Raw genomic sequence first — 19,776 nt, 5'->3', positions numbered from 1 at the left:
GAGTGGGTTCAGAGAAGGGCACGTGTAACCCACTGGTGAGTGTGTGTTGCAGGTCCCCTGTCTGTGCCGATCCACAGAGACTATGAGTTGTCACGGTCCTCTGCCAGGGAACTGGGCTCTTCACCTGGAACAGATCGATCTTTTCACTCTAGCAGTCCCCAGTTCAGGCCCTGTTGTATTGGCAAAGATGGCAGCCATCACACAAGGAACATGATTCGAAGCTGGAAGTGTTGATTGATGACTGGAGAATTAAAGAGTTAAATGTATCGAGCCTGGCTAAGAGCAACTAGAACAGGACTATGGTATGCAGAATTGTTAATAAGTTAGTGGGTACAATAAAGCTGTTGTTGTCATGCCCTGCAAATGGCCTTCCTGAATAAACACAGTCTTGCAAAGTCTCACAGTTTCATCATGAGTCTCATGATATCCAATGTTCTTCTTAAAGCCCCAGCTCCCGGAGCCAGGTGATGACATGAAAATCTCAGCTTTCATTAAAGACATTTCTAGCTCTCATGGTCGCAGAAAACAGCTTGAAAGTATGTGACACAAGTGCACTCTAGATGCTCCGGAATCAGAAGTCAAACAAAAAGAACACTAAAAATATTATTTTTTCTAATCTCATGATTTTAAGCCAGTCTCATGATTTTTGGCGCCTGACACGATTTTTGAATACCTGGAATTGGCAACACTGCAAGGAACTCTTAATAAGGGAATGAAATTAAGAAATGTCAAATTTAGACTGAATAATAAACAAAACTACCTGGCGTGAAATCTGCTAAACTCTGGACCACTCTCTCATCGCTTGGGACACCACGAACTAGAGACAGCACTGTGGACTATGCTGTAGCGAACAACCCTGCCTGACGCTGTAATAGTTTAGCAATTTTCTGTTCCATATGCCACCTAGTAAAATCCTCATGGATAAAGGAAGAAACCTGCATCAGGTGAGAGCGTTCTCCATCCCCATGGCCTGATATTCTCATTTTCTTCCCCCTGAGCTTGTGAATTCACATTGGCCCTCAGCTACGGTCATCCCAGAACCTCTGCTTTAGGGTGATGTGCTACTGTGGCAGATTACCCTGGGAGCCCTCTAGCTCCCTGTGCTGGTCACAGTACACTGGTGACTGATACGCTGGACCCACCTGAGATCAAGGTGATTCTTGCCCAAACTTGAATACTTCTTTTGAAAGAGATCTCAGGGCTCATCGGGATGCACTGAGCATCTCGCAGACAATGGCACTGTTTCCTCCTTCACTTTAGCTTGAAGCTTGTTCTCTTTCTCTTCCTCTGGCTCATTACAAGACAGAGGAACAAGCCATGGGTTTCTAAAGGATGACCTGATACAGCCCATTAGGCTGGTCAGTGAAAGCCTTCCCAGTGTGGTATGAATCTCTAACCTGCTGCTAGGAGGACAGCAGAAGCAGGAGAGATAGGGGGATGAGGTTAATTAGTTGTGAAGGAATCAAGGACTCTGCCTGCAGCATTAATAAGCCAGGAGAGATCTGTAAGTACAACAATCACCCACGCTAGCGATACCAGCAAAGGATGCAGAGCTTTTGTTTCGCTGAAGGGCTTATGGTCGCGGAGGAGAGGCCACACCTTGTCAGGATTTAGGGCCCACTAAAGTCAATGGCCCTTGGGTTTTGCTCTGAGCTGGAATCTGCCCCCACCCTTAATCCCTGAATCGGCTGTGGGGTGCAGTGATGGGCCAGTCAGTTAATCTAGTGTGGAGAGCTGCAAAAACTGATCTGAAGAGATGTTTCCCTCCCATTCAGGTGCTGCAATCAATCATATCCTGGAGCATGGAGCCAGGGAGGGACTGGCACTCAGCATTACAGCGACAAACCTCTTCCCTGGCCTGTAGCCTCCAGACAAGCGAGAGCTCCCATTGACTTCAGTGGATTTGCCATCTTGCTCCTCTATTGATGTTTACTGAACATATAATAGCTGTGTTACATCTAAATCAAGGGGGCAAACGTAACCCCCACTCTTTCCTTTGTGTGTCTAGAGGGCTCTGAGCTGGTTCCCAGAAATCCACAGAACACAGATCTACAGGGGTTCTCCCTGGTTCTAACATACATAGGGCAGGCAGGGATGAGCCAATGGATCTGCCGTTCCAGCTCTCACAGAGTGGACAGCACTGGGATAATAGCCATGGAGCAGCTCCAGTGCAGCTCTGCAGCCTTGTGGTGTGGGAGGAATCCCTGTGCCTCACGCACACCCCTGCCCCTCTTTCAGTTCTACCCTGTGTGCAGCCTGTCACTATAGCTGTGTACAGGGAGTAGGATCCCCCTCGCCCCCTGGTGTGAGTCACACCTGTGCAGAGGGACCAGCACAAAGTCTAGGCACCGCTGAAACCTTGAGTGGGCTTAAGTGGAGGTTCAGAGCTAGGCCTCTTGCTGGCCCTTTGCCCAGGGAGGAATGTCACCCCCAGTGCAACCTTAGAGACACTGTCAAGGATTTGTAGGCTCCAATTTGAGGCTGAGGAGCTGACTCTGGCCCTGTCCCAATATGCCTCTCTGGCAGCCGTAGGGGCTGCTGAGAAGTTGACTGGGACCATGGGAGAATCCTGCCCCCCACGTAAGTGGCTGTCTGCAGCCCTACTCACAGCCCCAAGGGTAGCGCATGTGCCGGGGTGACTAGCTACCTTAAGGCAGAGCAGCCCCATGACTCTGCAGCTCCCCTGCTCTACTCTGCAGCAACCCCATATAGCAGGAAAAAGCCAGGCTTAAAGGCAGCTTTGCTTCTCTCCCTTCCCCTGTGCTGCCTCCCTCAGAAGATGCAGTGCAGAAGAGGCCTTTTAGCATTTCTTTAAAATGTTAATACAAACGTTCTCACGATGTTTCCTTTCAATAAAACCTGGAGCGAGGGGTGTGTCTTTTGCGTTGGTTAAATAATCCCCTGCCCCTGCTGGACAGAACTGTCCCATGCTCCCCCAGCAGCTTGGTATTTGTGTGTTTGCAAGCCAGGAAAGGGAAAAGCCCTGGGCAGTGTCCTCTCTCCAAGCAGCATGCAGAGCAAGAGGCAAAGAGAAAGACAACGCCACCACAACTCACTTCTGTTCAAACCAATCCATTTTAACCATCTCAGGTGGTTTTAGTAGCACATTGAGGAACACTTCAGATATAGGGGCTGATTCTCCACTGCCTTACTCTTCCTTAGTGAGGCAAGGAGACCCATTCATTAGGGGCATTAGCCTGGACATGAGAAAATACATGTTCAGTTCCCTACTCCGCTACAGGCTTCTTGGCCATTCACTAGTCTCTCTATGCCTCAGTTTCCCCACTGATGCAACATGTGTTTTGTCCTCTCCAAAGTAGGGTTGCCAATTTTGATTGGACGTATTCCTGGAGGTTTCATCACATGACATAATCATTAGTTAACGGTTAGTTCCTGGAGACTCCTGGCAGGGCTGGCAACTCTACTTCAAAGGGCTAGCTAGTGCATGTATGAATCTCCTACTGCTAGCAGCTAGCAGAATAACTCCTCTGGCTCCAGAAGCAAAGGCCTGTCCTTTTACTCCTGAATTCAGATCCCACTGATGAGATGACCCACGGGGGAAGATTACTGTTGCTTTAGCACCTTGAATAGCCATTCACACCTGAGCAAAGCGGACACTAATCAGAATTGGGGCCCACGTCACATTCTGTGTGCACAGGTGTTAATGATGAGCCACGGAGCCAGGCAGAATTCGGCTCATGATTCTTCACAGCATTCCTTAAATTCTCTTTCTTTTCAGCTCCTCTGCCCTCATCCCAGATTCGGGCTGGGCGTTTTCTTGCGGTGCATGGGCAGGAGCACAGGATGGGGGTGGGAGGGGGAAGCAGATTTAATTATAGGGGATGCTTTTAAAAATAGAACTGAGTTGCCCTCCCCTGTTTGAGCTGGAGGGAGATGCAGCTGTTCTCGTTCTTTCCACGGTATCGGAATAACATGGAGGAGGGATGGAGTCCTGGGAGATGGACTGTCCTACGTGGGTTAAAACTGAGCTCTGCCTTAAACTGCAATCACAATAGAAATGACCAAAATAATGTCACTTATTTAGCTTTCCTTCCTCCCTGCTTCTCGCTCTCTCTCTCCCTTTTTCCTCTCCCATGCTTTATAGGAATATTAGCCACCTCGCAGAGCCTCACGTGCGGATGCATCACCACCACATCCTGCCCCCCACGATTACATCCAAAAAGAAAAGCCAGCAGGAATTTCAGTGCTCAGTGGGAGAAAAGAAACAGCAGCAGCAGCAGCAGCCAAGGGCTGGATGGATTCCTGGGTCTGCCTGCTGAGAAGTGTGTGGTTGAAAAAAAAGGAACATAAGAGTGGCCACACTGGGTAAGACCAAAGGTCCATCTAGCTCAGTATCCTGTCTTCTGACTGTGGCCAATGCCAGGTTCTTCAGAGGGAATGAACAGAACAGGAAATCAAGTGATCCATCTCATCGCTCCCTCCCAGTTCCTGGCAAACAGAGGCTAGGGACATTACAGAGTCTGGTTTTGCATCCCTGCCCGTCCTGGCTAATAGCTATTGATGGACTTATCTTCCGTGAATATATTTAGTTCTTTTTTTAACCTTGTTATAGTCTTGGCTTTCCCAACATCCTCTGGCAAGGAGTTCCACAAGTTGACCGTGTGTTGTATGATGAAATATTCCCTTATATTTGTTTCAAACCTGCTGCCTATTAATTTTATTGGGTGGCCCCTAGTTCTTGTGTTATGAGGAGTAAATAATATTTCCTTTTTTACTTTCTCCACACCAGTCATGATTTTATAGACTTCTATCAAAGACCCACCCCGCTTAGCTGTATTTTGCTGTGCAAAATATACCAATCCAGATGCTCCAACTCTGTGGGTGCTCTGGCGCTGGAACACTTATGGGGAAAAAATGGTGGGTGCTGAGCACCCACCAGGAGCCTCCCCATCAGCTTCCCCATCCGCTCAGTGCCTCCCGCCCACTGGCAGGCCCGGCCAATCAGTGCCTCCCCGCGCCTCCCGCCTGCCATCAGCGCCTCACCACGCCTCCCACCTGCCATCAGCTGTTTCACAGTGTGCAGGAGGAGCTGTGGGGGTTGAGGAAAGGAGACGAACAAGGGAGCGGTGTGCTCAGGGGAGGGGATGGAGCAGGGCAAGAAGAGGCAGGGTAGGTGTGGAGCGAGGGTGGGAAAAGGCAGTGCGGGGCAGAAAGAAGTGGGCAGGAGTGGGGCCTGGGGCAGAGCCAGGGATCAAGCACCCCCTGGCACATTGGAAAGTCAACACCTGTGTACCAAACTGCTCCACTTCTGGTGAGAAGCAAACTCTGAGTGTGCAATTATTATAGGGGGTCCAGAATAGATGAGAACCAGGAGGCCTAGGGCAGTAGTGGTATTTCAAAATGATACTGGGGAAAGAAAGAAAGAAAGAAAGAAAGATGAGAACAACCTTAGACATGGTCCATTCTCTCCAGTTCATGACAGCACCAACACTTTGTTTCTGACCTTAGGACACAGCCCTTCAAGGTGCTCAGCACTCCTCCATCCCCACTGGCTTCAGTGGGAGAGGAGGGTGCAGCACACTGCAGAATAGTCCCTTACCTGGCTTGCTGCTGATCCACCCTTAACCCCCATGTGCCCAATGCTATGGTTGTTAGTTGGAAGGGCTGCTCTCTCTGTCTGCTGCCCTCGCTAACCACACGGTTATCCCCTAAACAGCCCAGGGGCCTTATTACAGACAAAGTTATTGTTGTGGTTATGATGATGATGAAAGTGCCAGTTGGAAGCTACAAAGGGAATGGTGCTTCCCCGCCTGTTTACTCGCCTGCATTGAGCTGAGCAGCCATCTGGCATGGAGAATGGTTGCTACACAGTGTTTTGTCCCTTGCGTTCCCCACATATGCTCCCCTGGCCTCCTCATTAACCTTCCCTCAAGAGTCAAGTGTCTCCATTGTTTCTGGCCTGCTCCCCCTGAGAGCAAGCGGGGCTGGATTTGCATGACAAGGCTGAAGCACCCAGCTGTCCTGTGGGATTTCATGATCACTGCTTCCAGCAGCACCTGCCATCTCATTACCATCCCATTGATCCATGCCCCACTCGCATCAGGACTGCACCTATTTCACTGTGCTCTGGGGATGGGGTAGGCTGTGTTTTGGAATGGCCATGTGTCAGAGAGGAGGATCTCTGGGGATGTCTTCGCTGCAGTTGGAGGTGTGATCTGCAGCTCAGGTAGACATACTCACATTAGCTTTAATCTAGCTAGCATGGCTAAAAATAGCAGTGGAGACATGGCGGCCCAGACCCTAGTGCAGGCTAGCAACATGAATAAGTACAGTCCACGCAGCTGCATCTTCTCTGCTATTTTTCGGTGCGCTAGCTAGAATAAAGCTAATGCGAGTGTGCCTACCTAAGCTGCAATCACACCTCCAATTGCAGTGTGGACATATCTTCTGGGCTCAGGAAACTCTGCTTGCCAGGCCATTCCATCCCCCTCTAAATCTTAGGCTACTTAAATGGACAGTCCATTCCCATATAATTGAACTACTCCTATATCCTCGCATTCAATTGTCATTCTGCACCTGCTGATCCAATAGCTGAATCTTTCCTGGGTGCTGCCAAGGTGTCTGATTGTACAGCTTCATGAGCCAGGGGAGCAAAGGATCCACTAGGATCACTATTGGCATTTTAATATCGCTGCAGGTAATCTGCCGGTCGGGAAAGAAATTCCCTGCTTTCTGTGTACAGTCCAGTTTTCTTAAAGATATGAGGGTCATGCACCTTCTCTGAGCAGCCAACACTGATGACAGTGAAGCATCCCCAGTGATCCACCAATGCTTGCATAGCCACAGAAACGTAGCCCTTTCTGTTGATGTGCTCTGTAGCAAGGTAGTCTGGTGCCAAAACAGGAATATGCGCACCATCTACGATCCCTCTCCAGTTCAGGAACCCCATTGCTGCAGATCCATCCACTATGTCCTGCATATTGCCGAGAGTCACAGTCCTGCACAGCAAGAGACAATCAATGGCCCTGCACACCTGTGTGACATTGGCCTCTGCAATGGGGTTTCCAACCCCAAAATGATTTCCCACTGACCAGTCGCAACCTGGAGTTGCAAGTTTCCACAGTGTGGTTACCACTCACTTCTCCGCTGTTGATGCAGGTTTCATTTTGGTGTCCTTGCACTGGAGAGCTGGGGCAAGCTTGGCACACAGATCTAGAAAAGTGGCCTCGCGCATCTGAAAGATCTGCAGGAACTGCTTGTCCTCCAAAGCCTGCATTACAATGCGCTTCTACCTGTCAGTGCTAGTTTCTTGGGCCAGAAGTGCTGCTCCACCACCTGCAGCTGCTCTGCATACACCTTGAATTGGTTCTTGCTGTGTCCCACAGCAATCTGACCTGAAGAAGAGCTCTGTACAAGCTCAAAAGCTTCTCTCCAACAGAAGTTGGTCCAATAAAAGATATTACCTGACCCCCTTGTCGCTCTAATATCCTGGGACCAATATGGCTTCAACAACACTGCATACTCCAAGAAATCATCACGTTCCCGCTGATTCGGTTCTTCTTACGGTTTTGCAAATACCGGAGGATCACGTGTCCTGTCCTTGCAATGCTTATGTCAATAGTGCAGAGCTGTGCAGACTCAATGCTTTTGTCAGAGATGGCAGATAGTGAGGAGAGCCATGAGGGTTTGTGGGATACAGATGGTGACATTATGAGGTGGAGACAGTTGCACACTGGGCAACCAACCCTTTGCTCTCAGTTAATCCTGTGTGAATCATTGCCAAAACTTCCCAAAAGAAAGTGTGCTGGATGGTGGCAGGTTGCACTCTGGGATACCAATCTATGGTGCACCATACAGTGCACTGACACAAGCACTCCTGGTGAGTACATACAGCGCCAGTGCAAGGAACCGAGTATGCAGGCACACATGCAATATACGAACTGCAGCGGCTTTAGGCCAACATAAATTGTGTCTACAGAAGTTTGTAGTTTAGACATGGCTTTGCTGTGAATTGCCCCTCTCAGGAAGAAACTATTCCAGGGATACAGACTTGGGAAAGATTCCAGAAATGTCTTCTTTTTATTATTCGTATTTTGGTAGTGCCTGGGTCTTCCAGTGCTGAACCAGGACACCCATGGGGCTAGGTGCAAGCACAGAACAAAAAGATGGTCCCTGTCCCAAAGAGATTACAATGTAAGTATAAGAGAAAAGACAACTGGTGGAGACAGACAGATAGACAGATGTGGGAGAAGAAATAAAGAGTGCATTCTTGTCAGCATGATGGGCAGCATGGCCATTCCAAAACACAGCCTACCCCATCCCCAGAGCACAGTGAAATGGGTGCAGCCCTGATGCGAGTGGGGCATGGATCAATGGGGTGGTAATGAGATGGCAGGTGCTGCTGGAAGCAGTGATCATGAAATCCCACAGCACACCAGCTGCCTTGTGGTTGTTAATTTTTTTGTAGGCATCATGGCAAAGGAGAACTTTTAAAAAGGGATCCCTTCATCTCTCCCAAACAAGCCCTCTTTAAAATCTTTCCTTCTCTGTTCTGGGAGAGTTCCGTTTTCTAGGAGGACCTTAACTTTTCATTTCCTAATTTATTTAGTGTTTAAATTCATAACCTTGATTTTGTATTATCTAATCTAATTTAACCTATTTTCACCATACACACCCCAATCTCTCTCTGCCCACACACATAATCATCATTTATCTCCACAAATAAGCATCTATTTAATCTGCCTAGACACATCAGGCTAAATTCTTATCTCATTACACCAGTGTGATATCTGAGTAAGCGAGGTTACTTTGGATTTGCACCAAGGTCATTAAGATCAGAGTCTGTACTACCACCACAAAAATATTCATTGTATCAGAATGACTGGGAATAGAGTCACATGCTGCCCTATAATAGTGGGATTGCCCCTGCCGCTAAGGGAACCAAAAACTGTGGCTGGGTAATGTACGTTACATGCTGATCTGTTAAGCACTATATAGCCACACTAGGGGAAAATGTAGATGACTCCCCTAAGCATTCTTGATGGGATTAACTCCCACCCCGGCCTGTATGACGCCCAGATTTCTTTTTCCTTCTAGGGAATTAGGCCCAATGTGGGGGTCCCTGACATTTTTTCCTTTGAGATTCCCAAACTACTAGTACTCTGATTTTCCACAAAGATCTTTGCATTCATATACCAGAATCCTTTGCAATTTATGCCACTGCAATAATCATCATCAATCATCATCTTTTTCCCTAGAAGTTACAGCACAGGGCTTGAAGCCAAGACTTCCGATGTCAATTTTGCTCTGCCACTGGGTTGCTATGTAAACTTGGGCAGTTCACGTCACATCTTTGTGCCTCAGTTTCCCCATCTGCAAAATGGAGGTTAATAATATGTAACCTATGGACCTGTGAGGTTTAATTCAAGCTACTAGAGAAATACAAAGGATGGTTATGCTGTGTGGCAGCAGGGTAACTTGATTCCAGTGACCTATGCAGAGTTTAGCAGCCCTCCTTCACAAATCCCCAACTGTACCAGGTCCCAGCAGCATTGACTCATTGAGGCACGATGGTTCATTATGGAGCACTCTACGAGAATCATAGAATATCAGAGTTGGAAGGGACCTCAGGAGTCATCTAGTCCAACCCCCTGCTCAAAGCAGGACCAATTCCGCGGATGAAGAATAAAGTCAGAACTAAAAGCACAATATCCTATGTCAGGGAACAGAATCAAAGACGGGCTCTCTCCTCAGCTCCAAGCCCCTGTAGACCTGACAGGACCTGGCATGAACAAACTAGGCTTTGGCTAGTCTGATCATTGACAGAGGCTGGATCTCAGATGCACATACAGGGAGGTAATTATATGAAGCTGCTTTCTGTGCAATGCTGGAGTTAACGGCCTGTCCTCACGTCTATTTGAAATCTCTTTTTTCAAGGTTTTCAGCTGTGAAAACTTACCCTGGGCAGAAGCGCAGCCAGAATGCTCTCTGTCCAGGAACAGGATTTATTTCCTTCCATTTTTTACTAAATTCAGGGGGGAAATTAATTCAAGCATGTCCACGTTCAAAGGGGCAAAATAATTGGCATTTTCCAGTCTGAGATTTGCTTTAAAAATCCTGGGTATGATTCTTAGTTACACTCTGGCAAAAAGTGGCCTTAAAGTGGGTGGAAATTGCTCCTTGAGAATGCCCTGTCTACAGGGGGTTCTCTGACCAAGATAAAATTACTGTAAAGTCTCTAAATCTACTCTGCTCCCAGCCTCTGGAGTTGGGAACACATTGGGGGTGTGGCTGGAATACTATGTGCTGAGACTATCCTCTGTTTCCCTGGGCCAAGGCTGCTCTGCCATACATGGGGGGCTGAACAGGGCCCTTCATGGCTCCAGAATACAGGGAGCCCAAACATGGCCTAAAGCCCTCTTTGCCCCCAAGTCCATCCCCATTGCTGCCCCAAACAGTATAAAAAAAGCATTTCCTTTGATCAGTTTTGAATTTGCCACCTTTAAATTTAATCAGATGTCCTCTATTCTCATGTTATGAGACAGACAGAACAGAAGTTCCAGTCTACCTTCTCTAGACCATTCATTATTTTACCAGGTCCCCTCTTATTCATCTCCTTTCTAAAAGGTAAATTACGCCCATTTTTTCACTCTCTTCGTGTGAGTTTTTCCATGTGCCTCCGCCTGTGAGAAGATTAAATATCTAATGCTAGGCAGAATCTGTGTTGCCTTTAATCGCTAATATATGCTAGAGGCTGCAATTTCAATATTAATAATACTTTGAACTTCTCTAGCATCTTTCATCTGAGGGCTTGTCTACATGGGAAAGTTTTACCAGTAATACTGGTATAATAATACTGGTATAGTTACGCCAATATAACTCCCCATATGCACATTCTTATTACAGGGCCTTTTTTTGGTTAAGCTTAAACTGCTTTCCAAGTGACATAAGCTAAACTGAAAAGAGGCCCCCTTATACCAGTATATAGATGCAGGGAGCTCTATTGGTGTAACGACACTGCTTTAAATTTGTCCTTTAGCTTATATTGGTAAAACTTGCTCACGTAGACAAATCCTGAGAATCTCGAAGATCTCTGTAAGCAGTCATTAATTAAGCCTGTTTTTCAGATGGGCAAACTGAGGCACCATGAATTGTCTAAGGTTACACAGCAAAGTGGTGAATCAAACCCAGGAGTCCTGGCTTTCAGATCCTCAACTAGACAGGCTCTTTTCTGCAGTAGAAGAGCTCTGCTAGAGTGTTTTACACAACAGGTCACCAAGCGAAGTGGTGAGGAAGAAGAAATTTTCACTGAATACCAATCTAATTTTTCCTAATCTAAACTTCATTTCAAAGTGTCATTATTTCAAATGAGGGTTTAAAAAAATCCCTTCTACACAGTGTGAGAAGTCAGTCAAGGAGAATTCTGGGTAAAGGTCTGGCTTCTGCTGGCAAGGTATTTAGCGGCAGTGTCTATAAACAAAGCAGCAGCGGAAGTATACAGCTAGCAAGGCAGAAGGATTGCGATGAGATTCCTGCAAACTAGAGTAAGATGGGGACGTTTTTATGAAGTCTTTGTTCCATTAGTAACTGTCTGTTCTAGGGTTTAACTATGACAAGATGCTGTCAGAGTGGGTGCACAGAATGTACAGGCTGAGTCAGACTCAGAAGAAAAGTAGAAGCTATTCAATGAGTGAAAGTGTACTGTTGATGTCGTAGAGGGAACATGCACAGTTAAATAAACTGATAAGGAAATACAGAATGAAAAGAAGTGGATCAGAAAAGAAGTCCACCTCGTCCAGTTCCCTGCCTTCAGCAGTGGCCAGTGCTTGATGCTTTAGTGGAAGGTGAATCTTTTCCCCCAGCATACACACATTTGCTTGGCCAGATATGTAATGCTGTATATGGGGTGGATGAGTATTCCTTTTGGAGCCCTTCAGCTATCAGCACATGTCTGGTTGGTTACCCCTGTATTTGTAAGCAGCTCTGAAAAAGCTTCTTGGGTTATGTTTTTAGAGGTGGCATAGCTGGAAGATCAATACTGTGTTATGGTGGTGAGGGAAGGGGGAGGAAATCACTGGCTGGAAACAATGTTTGACAGGTTTAATTGGATGCTTCTTTGCAGTTGAGCTGTGGAGTCAAATTGACTCTCAACACTGTGGCTGGTTGTGCTGTGTGTGATTTCAGAGCAGTGAGACCCAACGTATCATTTCCTGGCTCAAAGGAGGGAGCTGTCCCTTCTGATGAGCATGAAATGGATGGCAGAAAGAGGGATAAAATGACACTTGGCAGTGGAAGATGAAGCCCAAAACTTCTGACTTCCTCAGAGTCAGAGGCTCTGGCAGCCCCCCTGAGCAGAGCACCCATTGGAATAAGTGTGTGTTTTTGTGTGCAAAAGGAATGCTGCAAACATCAGGGAAAATGAGAGCACCCCTCGGAATAAGTGTGTGTGTGTGTTATCAGAAGCCTTTAAAAAGGCATACACAGTCAACCTGCCTTGAGGTTTGAGTGATGGAGAGAGGTAATAAATGATAGGAGGACAGGGGAGCACAGAGCATCCCTCCCTCTCCTATACAAAGCCCACCTCCTCAGAGATTACCCTAGAATCACTGGGTACTTCTTTAGGTCATAAGAGTAGCTGCTCATTGATTGGACTGGGGAAGGTAAATTCCTTTGAGAAATCTGGATAAATAGAGGCAACAGAGCTCAGATTTGCAGATAGGTAAAAGGCGACTCTAGGACTTTGACAAGACAGAGGAAGAATAGAAAGAAACAGGCATTGAATTAAGGAATTGATGTCTTATTAAACTGATGCACATAGCTCTGGCTCTTACCAACTTACAGTGCAGCTATAAGACAGAAATAAACAAACGAGTGAGGAAAAAAAACAAGATCTTGCTTCTAAACTCCTTCAGCAGAACGTGAAAGAGCCCCAACCTTCTCGCTGAGGTCTTTAAAATCCAACTATTTAAACGTTTGCCAGAAGAGGTTTAGACGAGGATCTTTGTCAAGAGCTATGGAAAGCTTTAGAGTTTTTTTCCTGCTGATTTTTCTTTGTTCACAGATTTTCTGTTTTGAAGATGTGCCCAGTTTGGAGGAAGACCCTTGGATGGCCCCATCTCTGAAGGTAAATGGCTTATTCTTCCTTTCTTTGTGGATTTTTGAAGGCTGGGAGGGTGTTTTGAAGCCATTTATGGCTTGGGGAATTTGTTCTCTCAGTATCTTAGCACAGTCTGATTTAACTTTAGAGTCTCCTGCAAAGGAGGACCACTAAGAGCTAGTAGTGATGCTTTGCACTGATGTAGGACTTGTTCTCTTCATAGTCCTTTCCAAATAACAATACTCACAACACCCCCAGCAAGGTGTGGTGGGTAGAGAGGTATTTATTATCTCCCCTTTACAAATCGGAAAACTGAGACCTAGACAGATTAAGTGACTTCACCTCAAGCTTCTCTGGTTAAAAAGGAAAAGTGTGTAACATATTTTTAAAGGAATGATTTCTAAGAAGTGAAAAACATCCATCAGTAATCCCACTGGTGCTAGACACCACAGCAATGGGTACGTTAGGAATAAGGTACTTTGAAGGGTTACTACATAGGGTACGTTTCTAGATAGCGTTATCTGCTTTGAAGTGCAGTTGCATACAGAAAAGGGGATACTTTAAATATAGCACCTTCAAGTCCTATCTGCTTAGATCTCTATCACTAGTAAGTGTTAGCCAACGCAGCTAAGGGACAGGAAGCTAAAATATATTCTGCCCATGTATCAGCAGCTAAATTGTCATGCAAGCTTCCACTGAGTACTGTAATCTTTTCTACTGGCAATAAAGGGAAAAAAATAACAACCATACTTAGCTTGTACATAGTGCTTTTCATCTGTAGTTCTCAAAGCACTTTACAGAAGAAGGTAATGATATTCATCCCTACTTTACATGTGGGGAAACTTGAGTCACAGAGCAAGGCCATGATGTGCCCCAGGTCATATAGTAAGTCAGTGGCAGAGCTGAGAACAGAATGCAGGAATCCTGACTCTCAGTCTAATGTCCTTGCCACTGGACCACACTACTGTCCCAGTATGGCTTGGAGTTTCAGATCTCATAGTGAGTTGGCAGGCCTGGTAGTCTGAAAACTCCTCTTATGATTTGTAAGCTATAAGCAAAGTTGACTGGAAAATTGCTGAAAGCACAAGGTGGAACCCTGTAATGTCTTAATGATACATAGGAAGTGCCAGACTGGATCAGATAAGTTCGCTGTCCTGTCCCTGGCAGTGGCCAGTACCAGCTGCTTCAGAGGAAAATGCAAGAACCCTACAGCAGGTAGTTATGGGATAACCTGGCCATCAGAACATTTTCCTTCTGACTCCCATCCATTAGAGGTTGGCTCATTGATCTTCAAAAATTCTGTGATTTTTCGATTTGAAACATTCTTTTTACTAACAGCACAGCATATTAAACAGGAACTAACTCCTACCCTTTATAAGAGTTCCAGCGTTCCAGGACATGAGGTTAGAGTTAAAAAAAAATCCACATTTGTGACATATATTAATGCATCTGAGAACCTTTATATTACAAGTGGCAGAAATCACTTATAGGCTATATCTCAGTAATAAGGAACAAAAGAAAAAGTGGAATTGTGAGTTTGTTTAAAACCAAACACTGAAACACACTCGTCCCCTACAGTGCACACACTGAGCCCGATTCTCTATTGCAATGGAGAACTGGGCCCACACACACTGGGGTTTGTTTTACCTCTTCATTTGCAAAGTATATACAGCAAGGCTCCTGCTTTGCCTCCTGAGGCTTTACAAAAGCCATAATGAAAATCACTCTTTGCCATTGCGTGTTGTATTATCATTAATGTTCAGTAGTGGTTAAAACTACCTGAGCTCTGAGTGGAAATTTCATAACCTGGACTATCTAGCTACAGGGATTGGATCTCCCGGAGTCATTTCAATGGAGGGATGAACTGAGGCAATGGCCCAAGCTAAGTAGCACTATGGCAATTAATGTCAAGCTGTGTTATTGAAGTCCTATCAACTGTCTGTAGATATCAGTATCTGTATGTGTAGCATGCTAACGCAGTCGCATGACCAATTTGGCATCCTTTAACTATTTCACCCTCAAGGCTCCAAACTGCTGCTTGAAGGGAAGTTTTCACTCCCAGATTCTCAGCTCCTTGTTCATTACTAACAACGGGGATGGGATTTCAGCTTCTGTCTTTGGCTCTCCCTTTTGCTTTCTAGGATGAGGGCTTGCAGAGCAGCTCACTTCAGCGCTTTGCACAGCTGGTGAAAAGGGGGAAATTCCAGCAGTTCTACGGCCTGATGGGAAAACGAGCTAGTGGTAAGTTCAGTGCTTATCAGAAATGAAAGCAACAAGCGTCCACTCTTGCTTAGTCCATCAGACCAATGCATGCAAATTGCCACTGAATGCAAGGACCTAGTACTTTCCCTTGTTCAACAAGAGAACTGTTGGGCTTTTCTTTTGGTGAAGGGGACGTCAGCTGCTTTCATACTGTAGCCCTAACGGACTTCTATTTTCCCCTCACTTCTGTGATCCTTTGTGACAACCATTATTGTTATGCCTGAAGAGATTTCATTCAGAACTTATCAGTGGCACCTTGGTAATCAAAGGGTCGATATTTTCATAATAATACCACTTATCAGAGGAGCCAAAGGTTACCAACATTATCCCCATTTTAGAGATGGGGAAACTGAGGCTCAGAGAGGCAAAGTGACTTGACTAAGGTCACAGAGTGAGTTAGTAGGAGAGCTAGGAGCAGAACTTAGGTCACTCTTCTCCCACCCCCTTGCTCAAACCACTAGACCAAATGGCCTCTCTGAAGAACAAGCCCTCCCTTGGCTCAGAGTGCTTCCTACACAGCAAACCTAGCCCCTGCTCATCTCCACTGCACAAGAATGAGACTAGATCTGAGCACCTGGCAATACAGTATTAAACCGCCACCTCTTCCTCTCCTACATTAAATAGCCACCCAAGAGGGAATCCCATTGCAATTATAACACGTGACCTTGTACATCTCTCTAGAATGTGGGCAGTGTAATAAGCAAAATGCATATCTGACATTACACAGATCACTAGGGAGAGATTCAGGGGAAAAGAATGAGGTGTTCACGCCCAACTTTCATTTCTCTCTTTCTTTTTAAAAAGGGGTGCCACATACTTCACCAGTGGAGCATAAGAGTGAGTGTTTCTTTTACCCTCATCTTTCTGTTTGTAAAGCCAGTGATGCACATTCACCCCTACCCACAGCCCAGAGAGGCAGACACAATAATTTTGCCTAGAGTCCCCTGCCTCTGTGTCCCTAAAAATGATAGATGAGCTTTTTCCACCACCAAATGCTAACGGGAGTCTAAGTGGTACCTTGATCCGTTGCTAAGGGGAGGAAAAATGTTACTAATGAGATTGCGGTAACATGCTGATGTGCTCCAATCTGTATGAAAGGAGAGATGAGCACAAAAACCATCCTGAAACATACTCATGCTGCTTACCCCCCTGCCCCCCATAAAGGCAGATAAATACCATTCCTATTTTACAGCTACAGAAACTGAGGCAGGAGGTGAAGTGACTTGTCTATGGCCACTGGAGGAGTCAGTGGGATTAGGAGTTGGGTGCCCTGGGTCTCAGTCTCATACTCACACCCTCAGAATACACCTCTCTTTCCAAACAATGAGGGGCAGGGGAATGCTTCAATCCTCCATCCTGCCCTCAAAGGATTCTTATTTGCACAGGTCAACACTCAATACCTAGTTCCAGGCTTTCCTCGGGTCAGGTCGATCCAGACAGACTAACTTTGTCTGAGCTTTTTTTTTTTTTTCTTCCTAGCTTTAAGCCACAAAATTTTTTTGAACCAAAGTCTCTTCTTAGGAACAATACTGTCCTCCCCGCTCAGCTCCAGAGTAGCTCTGGGCCTGCGGCAGAGGAAGAGACACAAGGCTCTTCACACTTCTAGAGTATGGCTGTTCAGCAATAGACAGTGGTTCATAGTAATATAGCAGGGGAATCTGTGACAAAACCAGAGTAAGGGCTTGGCTACACGCTGTCTGGGTACTGCTTTAGCTAATATCGGTTTGAAAACCATATAAAGTTGTACAACCCTCCCCTAGTGTGGATGCAATAATGCCAGCATAAAGATGCCTTGTATCAGTAAACCGCAGCCAGCCTAGGGGTTTTACTGCTTGAAACTATTGTGGTAGAAAAACAGTTTTACTGGTACAAAACCTGTGTGTAAACCAGGCCTAAGGGAGGCTGAAATGACCAATTATGTCCACTGTTGACATACTATAGGTATGGGTCTCCCTCTACTTTTCCTGCCTGTAATAGTCTGCGTTTCACTTTTATACGTCTCCTTGCCAATCTCTGCATCTCTTTTCCGTACTAGGGCACCAAGGAGAGACGTTCATAGGACTCATGGGATGAAGATCCTCTAGTGGAGGTGGGTGAGCTCCCACGCCTGATGCTCCTTAGATCAGTCTCTCTCCCCCATCAGCTATTCTGACAGGGAGCTCTGAGCTCATTATTCACCTGTCCTCCTCCTCCACCCACTTATTTATAGGAATCCTCTATAGCTGCTGGCGTTTGCAAGAAGTTTGCTTGATGCAGACGGACCCTGATTGGTTCAAGTCTCTCTGGTGGCATTTGTGTGTGTACAGTTGTGTCTTAGTCATGCAGCACAGGGTTTTTATCACCACCTCCCCCAATCCCTTTCACTAAGGAACTGGCCTCTTGGCAATTTACCATCATATATACTACATGCTGCTGATTTACTATTCCAGCTCCAATTCTTGAGAAGCAGCTGGTATTAACTAATTGGGAATCGCCAACTTTCCTACCCAAATTAGTTTGAGCACAATTTAAAAAGAAAGATTTGATTCCCAAATACTGGAGTATGAGGATGGGGCATTTCCTACCTTTACGTCCACATGAGAGCATAGCCTAAAAGCTAGGAATAACTACTGCACATGATAGCATGACTTCATCCCCTCTGTGCAAAGTTTTTCCGAGTTGCCGTTTTTCTCTTCCATAGAATATTTTGTAGCTGCAGTTTATGATTTTGAAGGAAGCTAAAACATACTGGAACCCAAGTCTCTTCTTACACTCGCCCCCACTTGCATACATTTTCTGCTCCAGAATTATTTTTTGTATTAGGGTAGCACCTAGAGGCCCCAGTCAAGATCTGGAGCCCAGTGTGCTAGGTTCTGTGCGGACACATAGTATGAAACATTCCTTGACCCGAAGAGCTTACATTCTCAACAGACAAGATCAACAAGGGGAGGGAGAAATGATCCCCAGTTTGCAGATGGGAAACTGAGCCCCAGAGAGATTGAGTGACTTGCCCAAGATCATACAGGAAGTCTGTGGCAGAGCCAAGAAAAGAAATCTGGGTTCAGGAGTCCCAGCCTTGGGCTTTAACCACAAGACTACCGCTCCTATCAGGACTGAAGGTCTTCTCCACTGCAGAAATTGGATCTCAGACCTGGTCCATAATAAAAAGTTAGGTGGACTCAGCTATGTGAAAAATCCACCCCCTGGGCGACAGTTAAGCCAGTCTAACACTTGGTATAGACAGCATTAGGTTGACAGAAGAATTTTTCTGTCGACCTAGCTACTGGCTCTGAGGGAAGTAGATTACTTACACCAATGGGAGAACCCCCTCACATTAGCACCGGTACTACATACACTGAAGTGCTTCAGCGGCGCCGCTGCAGCACCTCAACTGTGCTGCTGTAGCATTTCAAGTGTAGATGAGCCCTTACTACTACAGAAACCAATCCAAATAGACTTTCCTCATGCAGATATTTTTCTCTCCTCCTACAGAGTCAACACAGGACTGGGACAACAGCCAGCCACTTCCTGCATGGGCGCCATAGCATGACATTCCATCAGCAACCAACATCTGCTCCTTTCCTTCACAAGCACTAGATTACGATAGCTATGTAGTCTGTTCATCGATTCACACCCCATGAATGGAGTAACACAGTGTTTTCTAGTACCAGATAAGCGCTTCAGGATCTTTTCTTTTACTACTGTCTCCTTTTGTCAAACTGCTATGATGTATAAATGTATTGCTGTTGCAGGGAAGAGTTGGCGCTTTCTTTACATCACATTTGATGAGCAGGGCACAGGGTGAGCACATCCCGTCCTTACTCCTGTAGAAAGACAGACACACACACTTTGGTTTCCTTGATACAGCCTGAAATGTAAGTTCTTAAAAATCAAAAGAGGAAGGAAATGCTTATCTAATATCTTTTCTTCAGTTTTTCAAAGTTAATAAACTGACTGCAGGGAGCCAGTGGGGACATAAAAGTTGAATAACTAAAGTACACAATGTATATGGCAAGAAAGCTTTATTTTCTCTCCTTCATCTCCCATTTCAATTCATTATGGAATAAGCATCCATCGTGGGGCAAGCACAAAAAACAACACCTGAAAAGCTTTCAGTCACCTCATTGTGGGCGGGAATGGAGATTTTTTTGTTCTGTATTTGTACACAGAACAATTGTTCAGCAGCATTATAATGGGGTGCATCGCTCTGGTAGGTTAGGCCACAGAGCTCTGTAGTCTAAGGTGCAGAGTGTAATTAGGAAGCTACTGCATTCAGCAAACTTTCAGCCATTAAGAGTATGAAGAATTTCCTAGTGATCAATAGCAGCCTCAGCTCAAAGAGACTACAGTGTGTCTCAGCACCACCCTTCTCTCGAGAGATGCATACAGCTGCTGGTTGAGAAAGACGCTCCCCTCTACATCCCCACAAACACTGTGCGATCCTCACAGAAACCCTGAGCATCCCATTCATATTTCCT

The 19,776-nt window shown here is 45.9% G+C and overlaps 1 protein-coding gene across 1 annotated transcript; it reads left to right on the top strand.

Annotated features, from left to right (window-relative positions):
• The first annotated feature begins 12,618 nt into the window (after positions 1-12,618).
• LOC116831472 (uncharacterized) lies at positions 12,619-19,776 on the top strand. The gene is given in 4 exon segments (XM_075059624.1): positions 12,619-13,084; positions 15,199-15,298; positions 17,355-17,408; positions 18,791-19,776. Coding segments are annotated over 4 exon segments (318 nt in total). The 5' UTR covers positions 12,619-12,973; the 3' UTR covers positions 18,844-19,776.

The sequence above is a fragment of the Chelonoidis abingdonii genome, chromosome 21 (genome assembly GCF_003597395.2).
Source record: "Chelonoidis abingdonii isolate Lonesome George chromosome 21, CheloAbing_2.0, whole genome shotgun sequence".
NCBI lineage: Eukaryota > Metazoa > Chordata > Testudines > Testudinidae > Chelonoidis > Chelonoidis abingdonii.
Note: the sequence above shows the minus strand (reverse complement) of the source record. Positions and strands in the feature narration are given on the sequence as shown.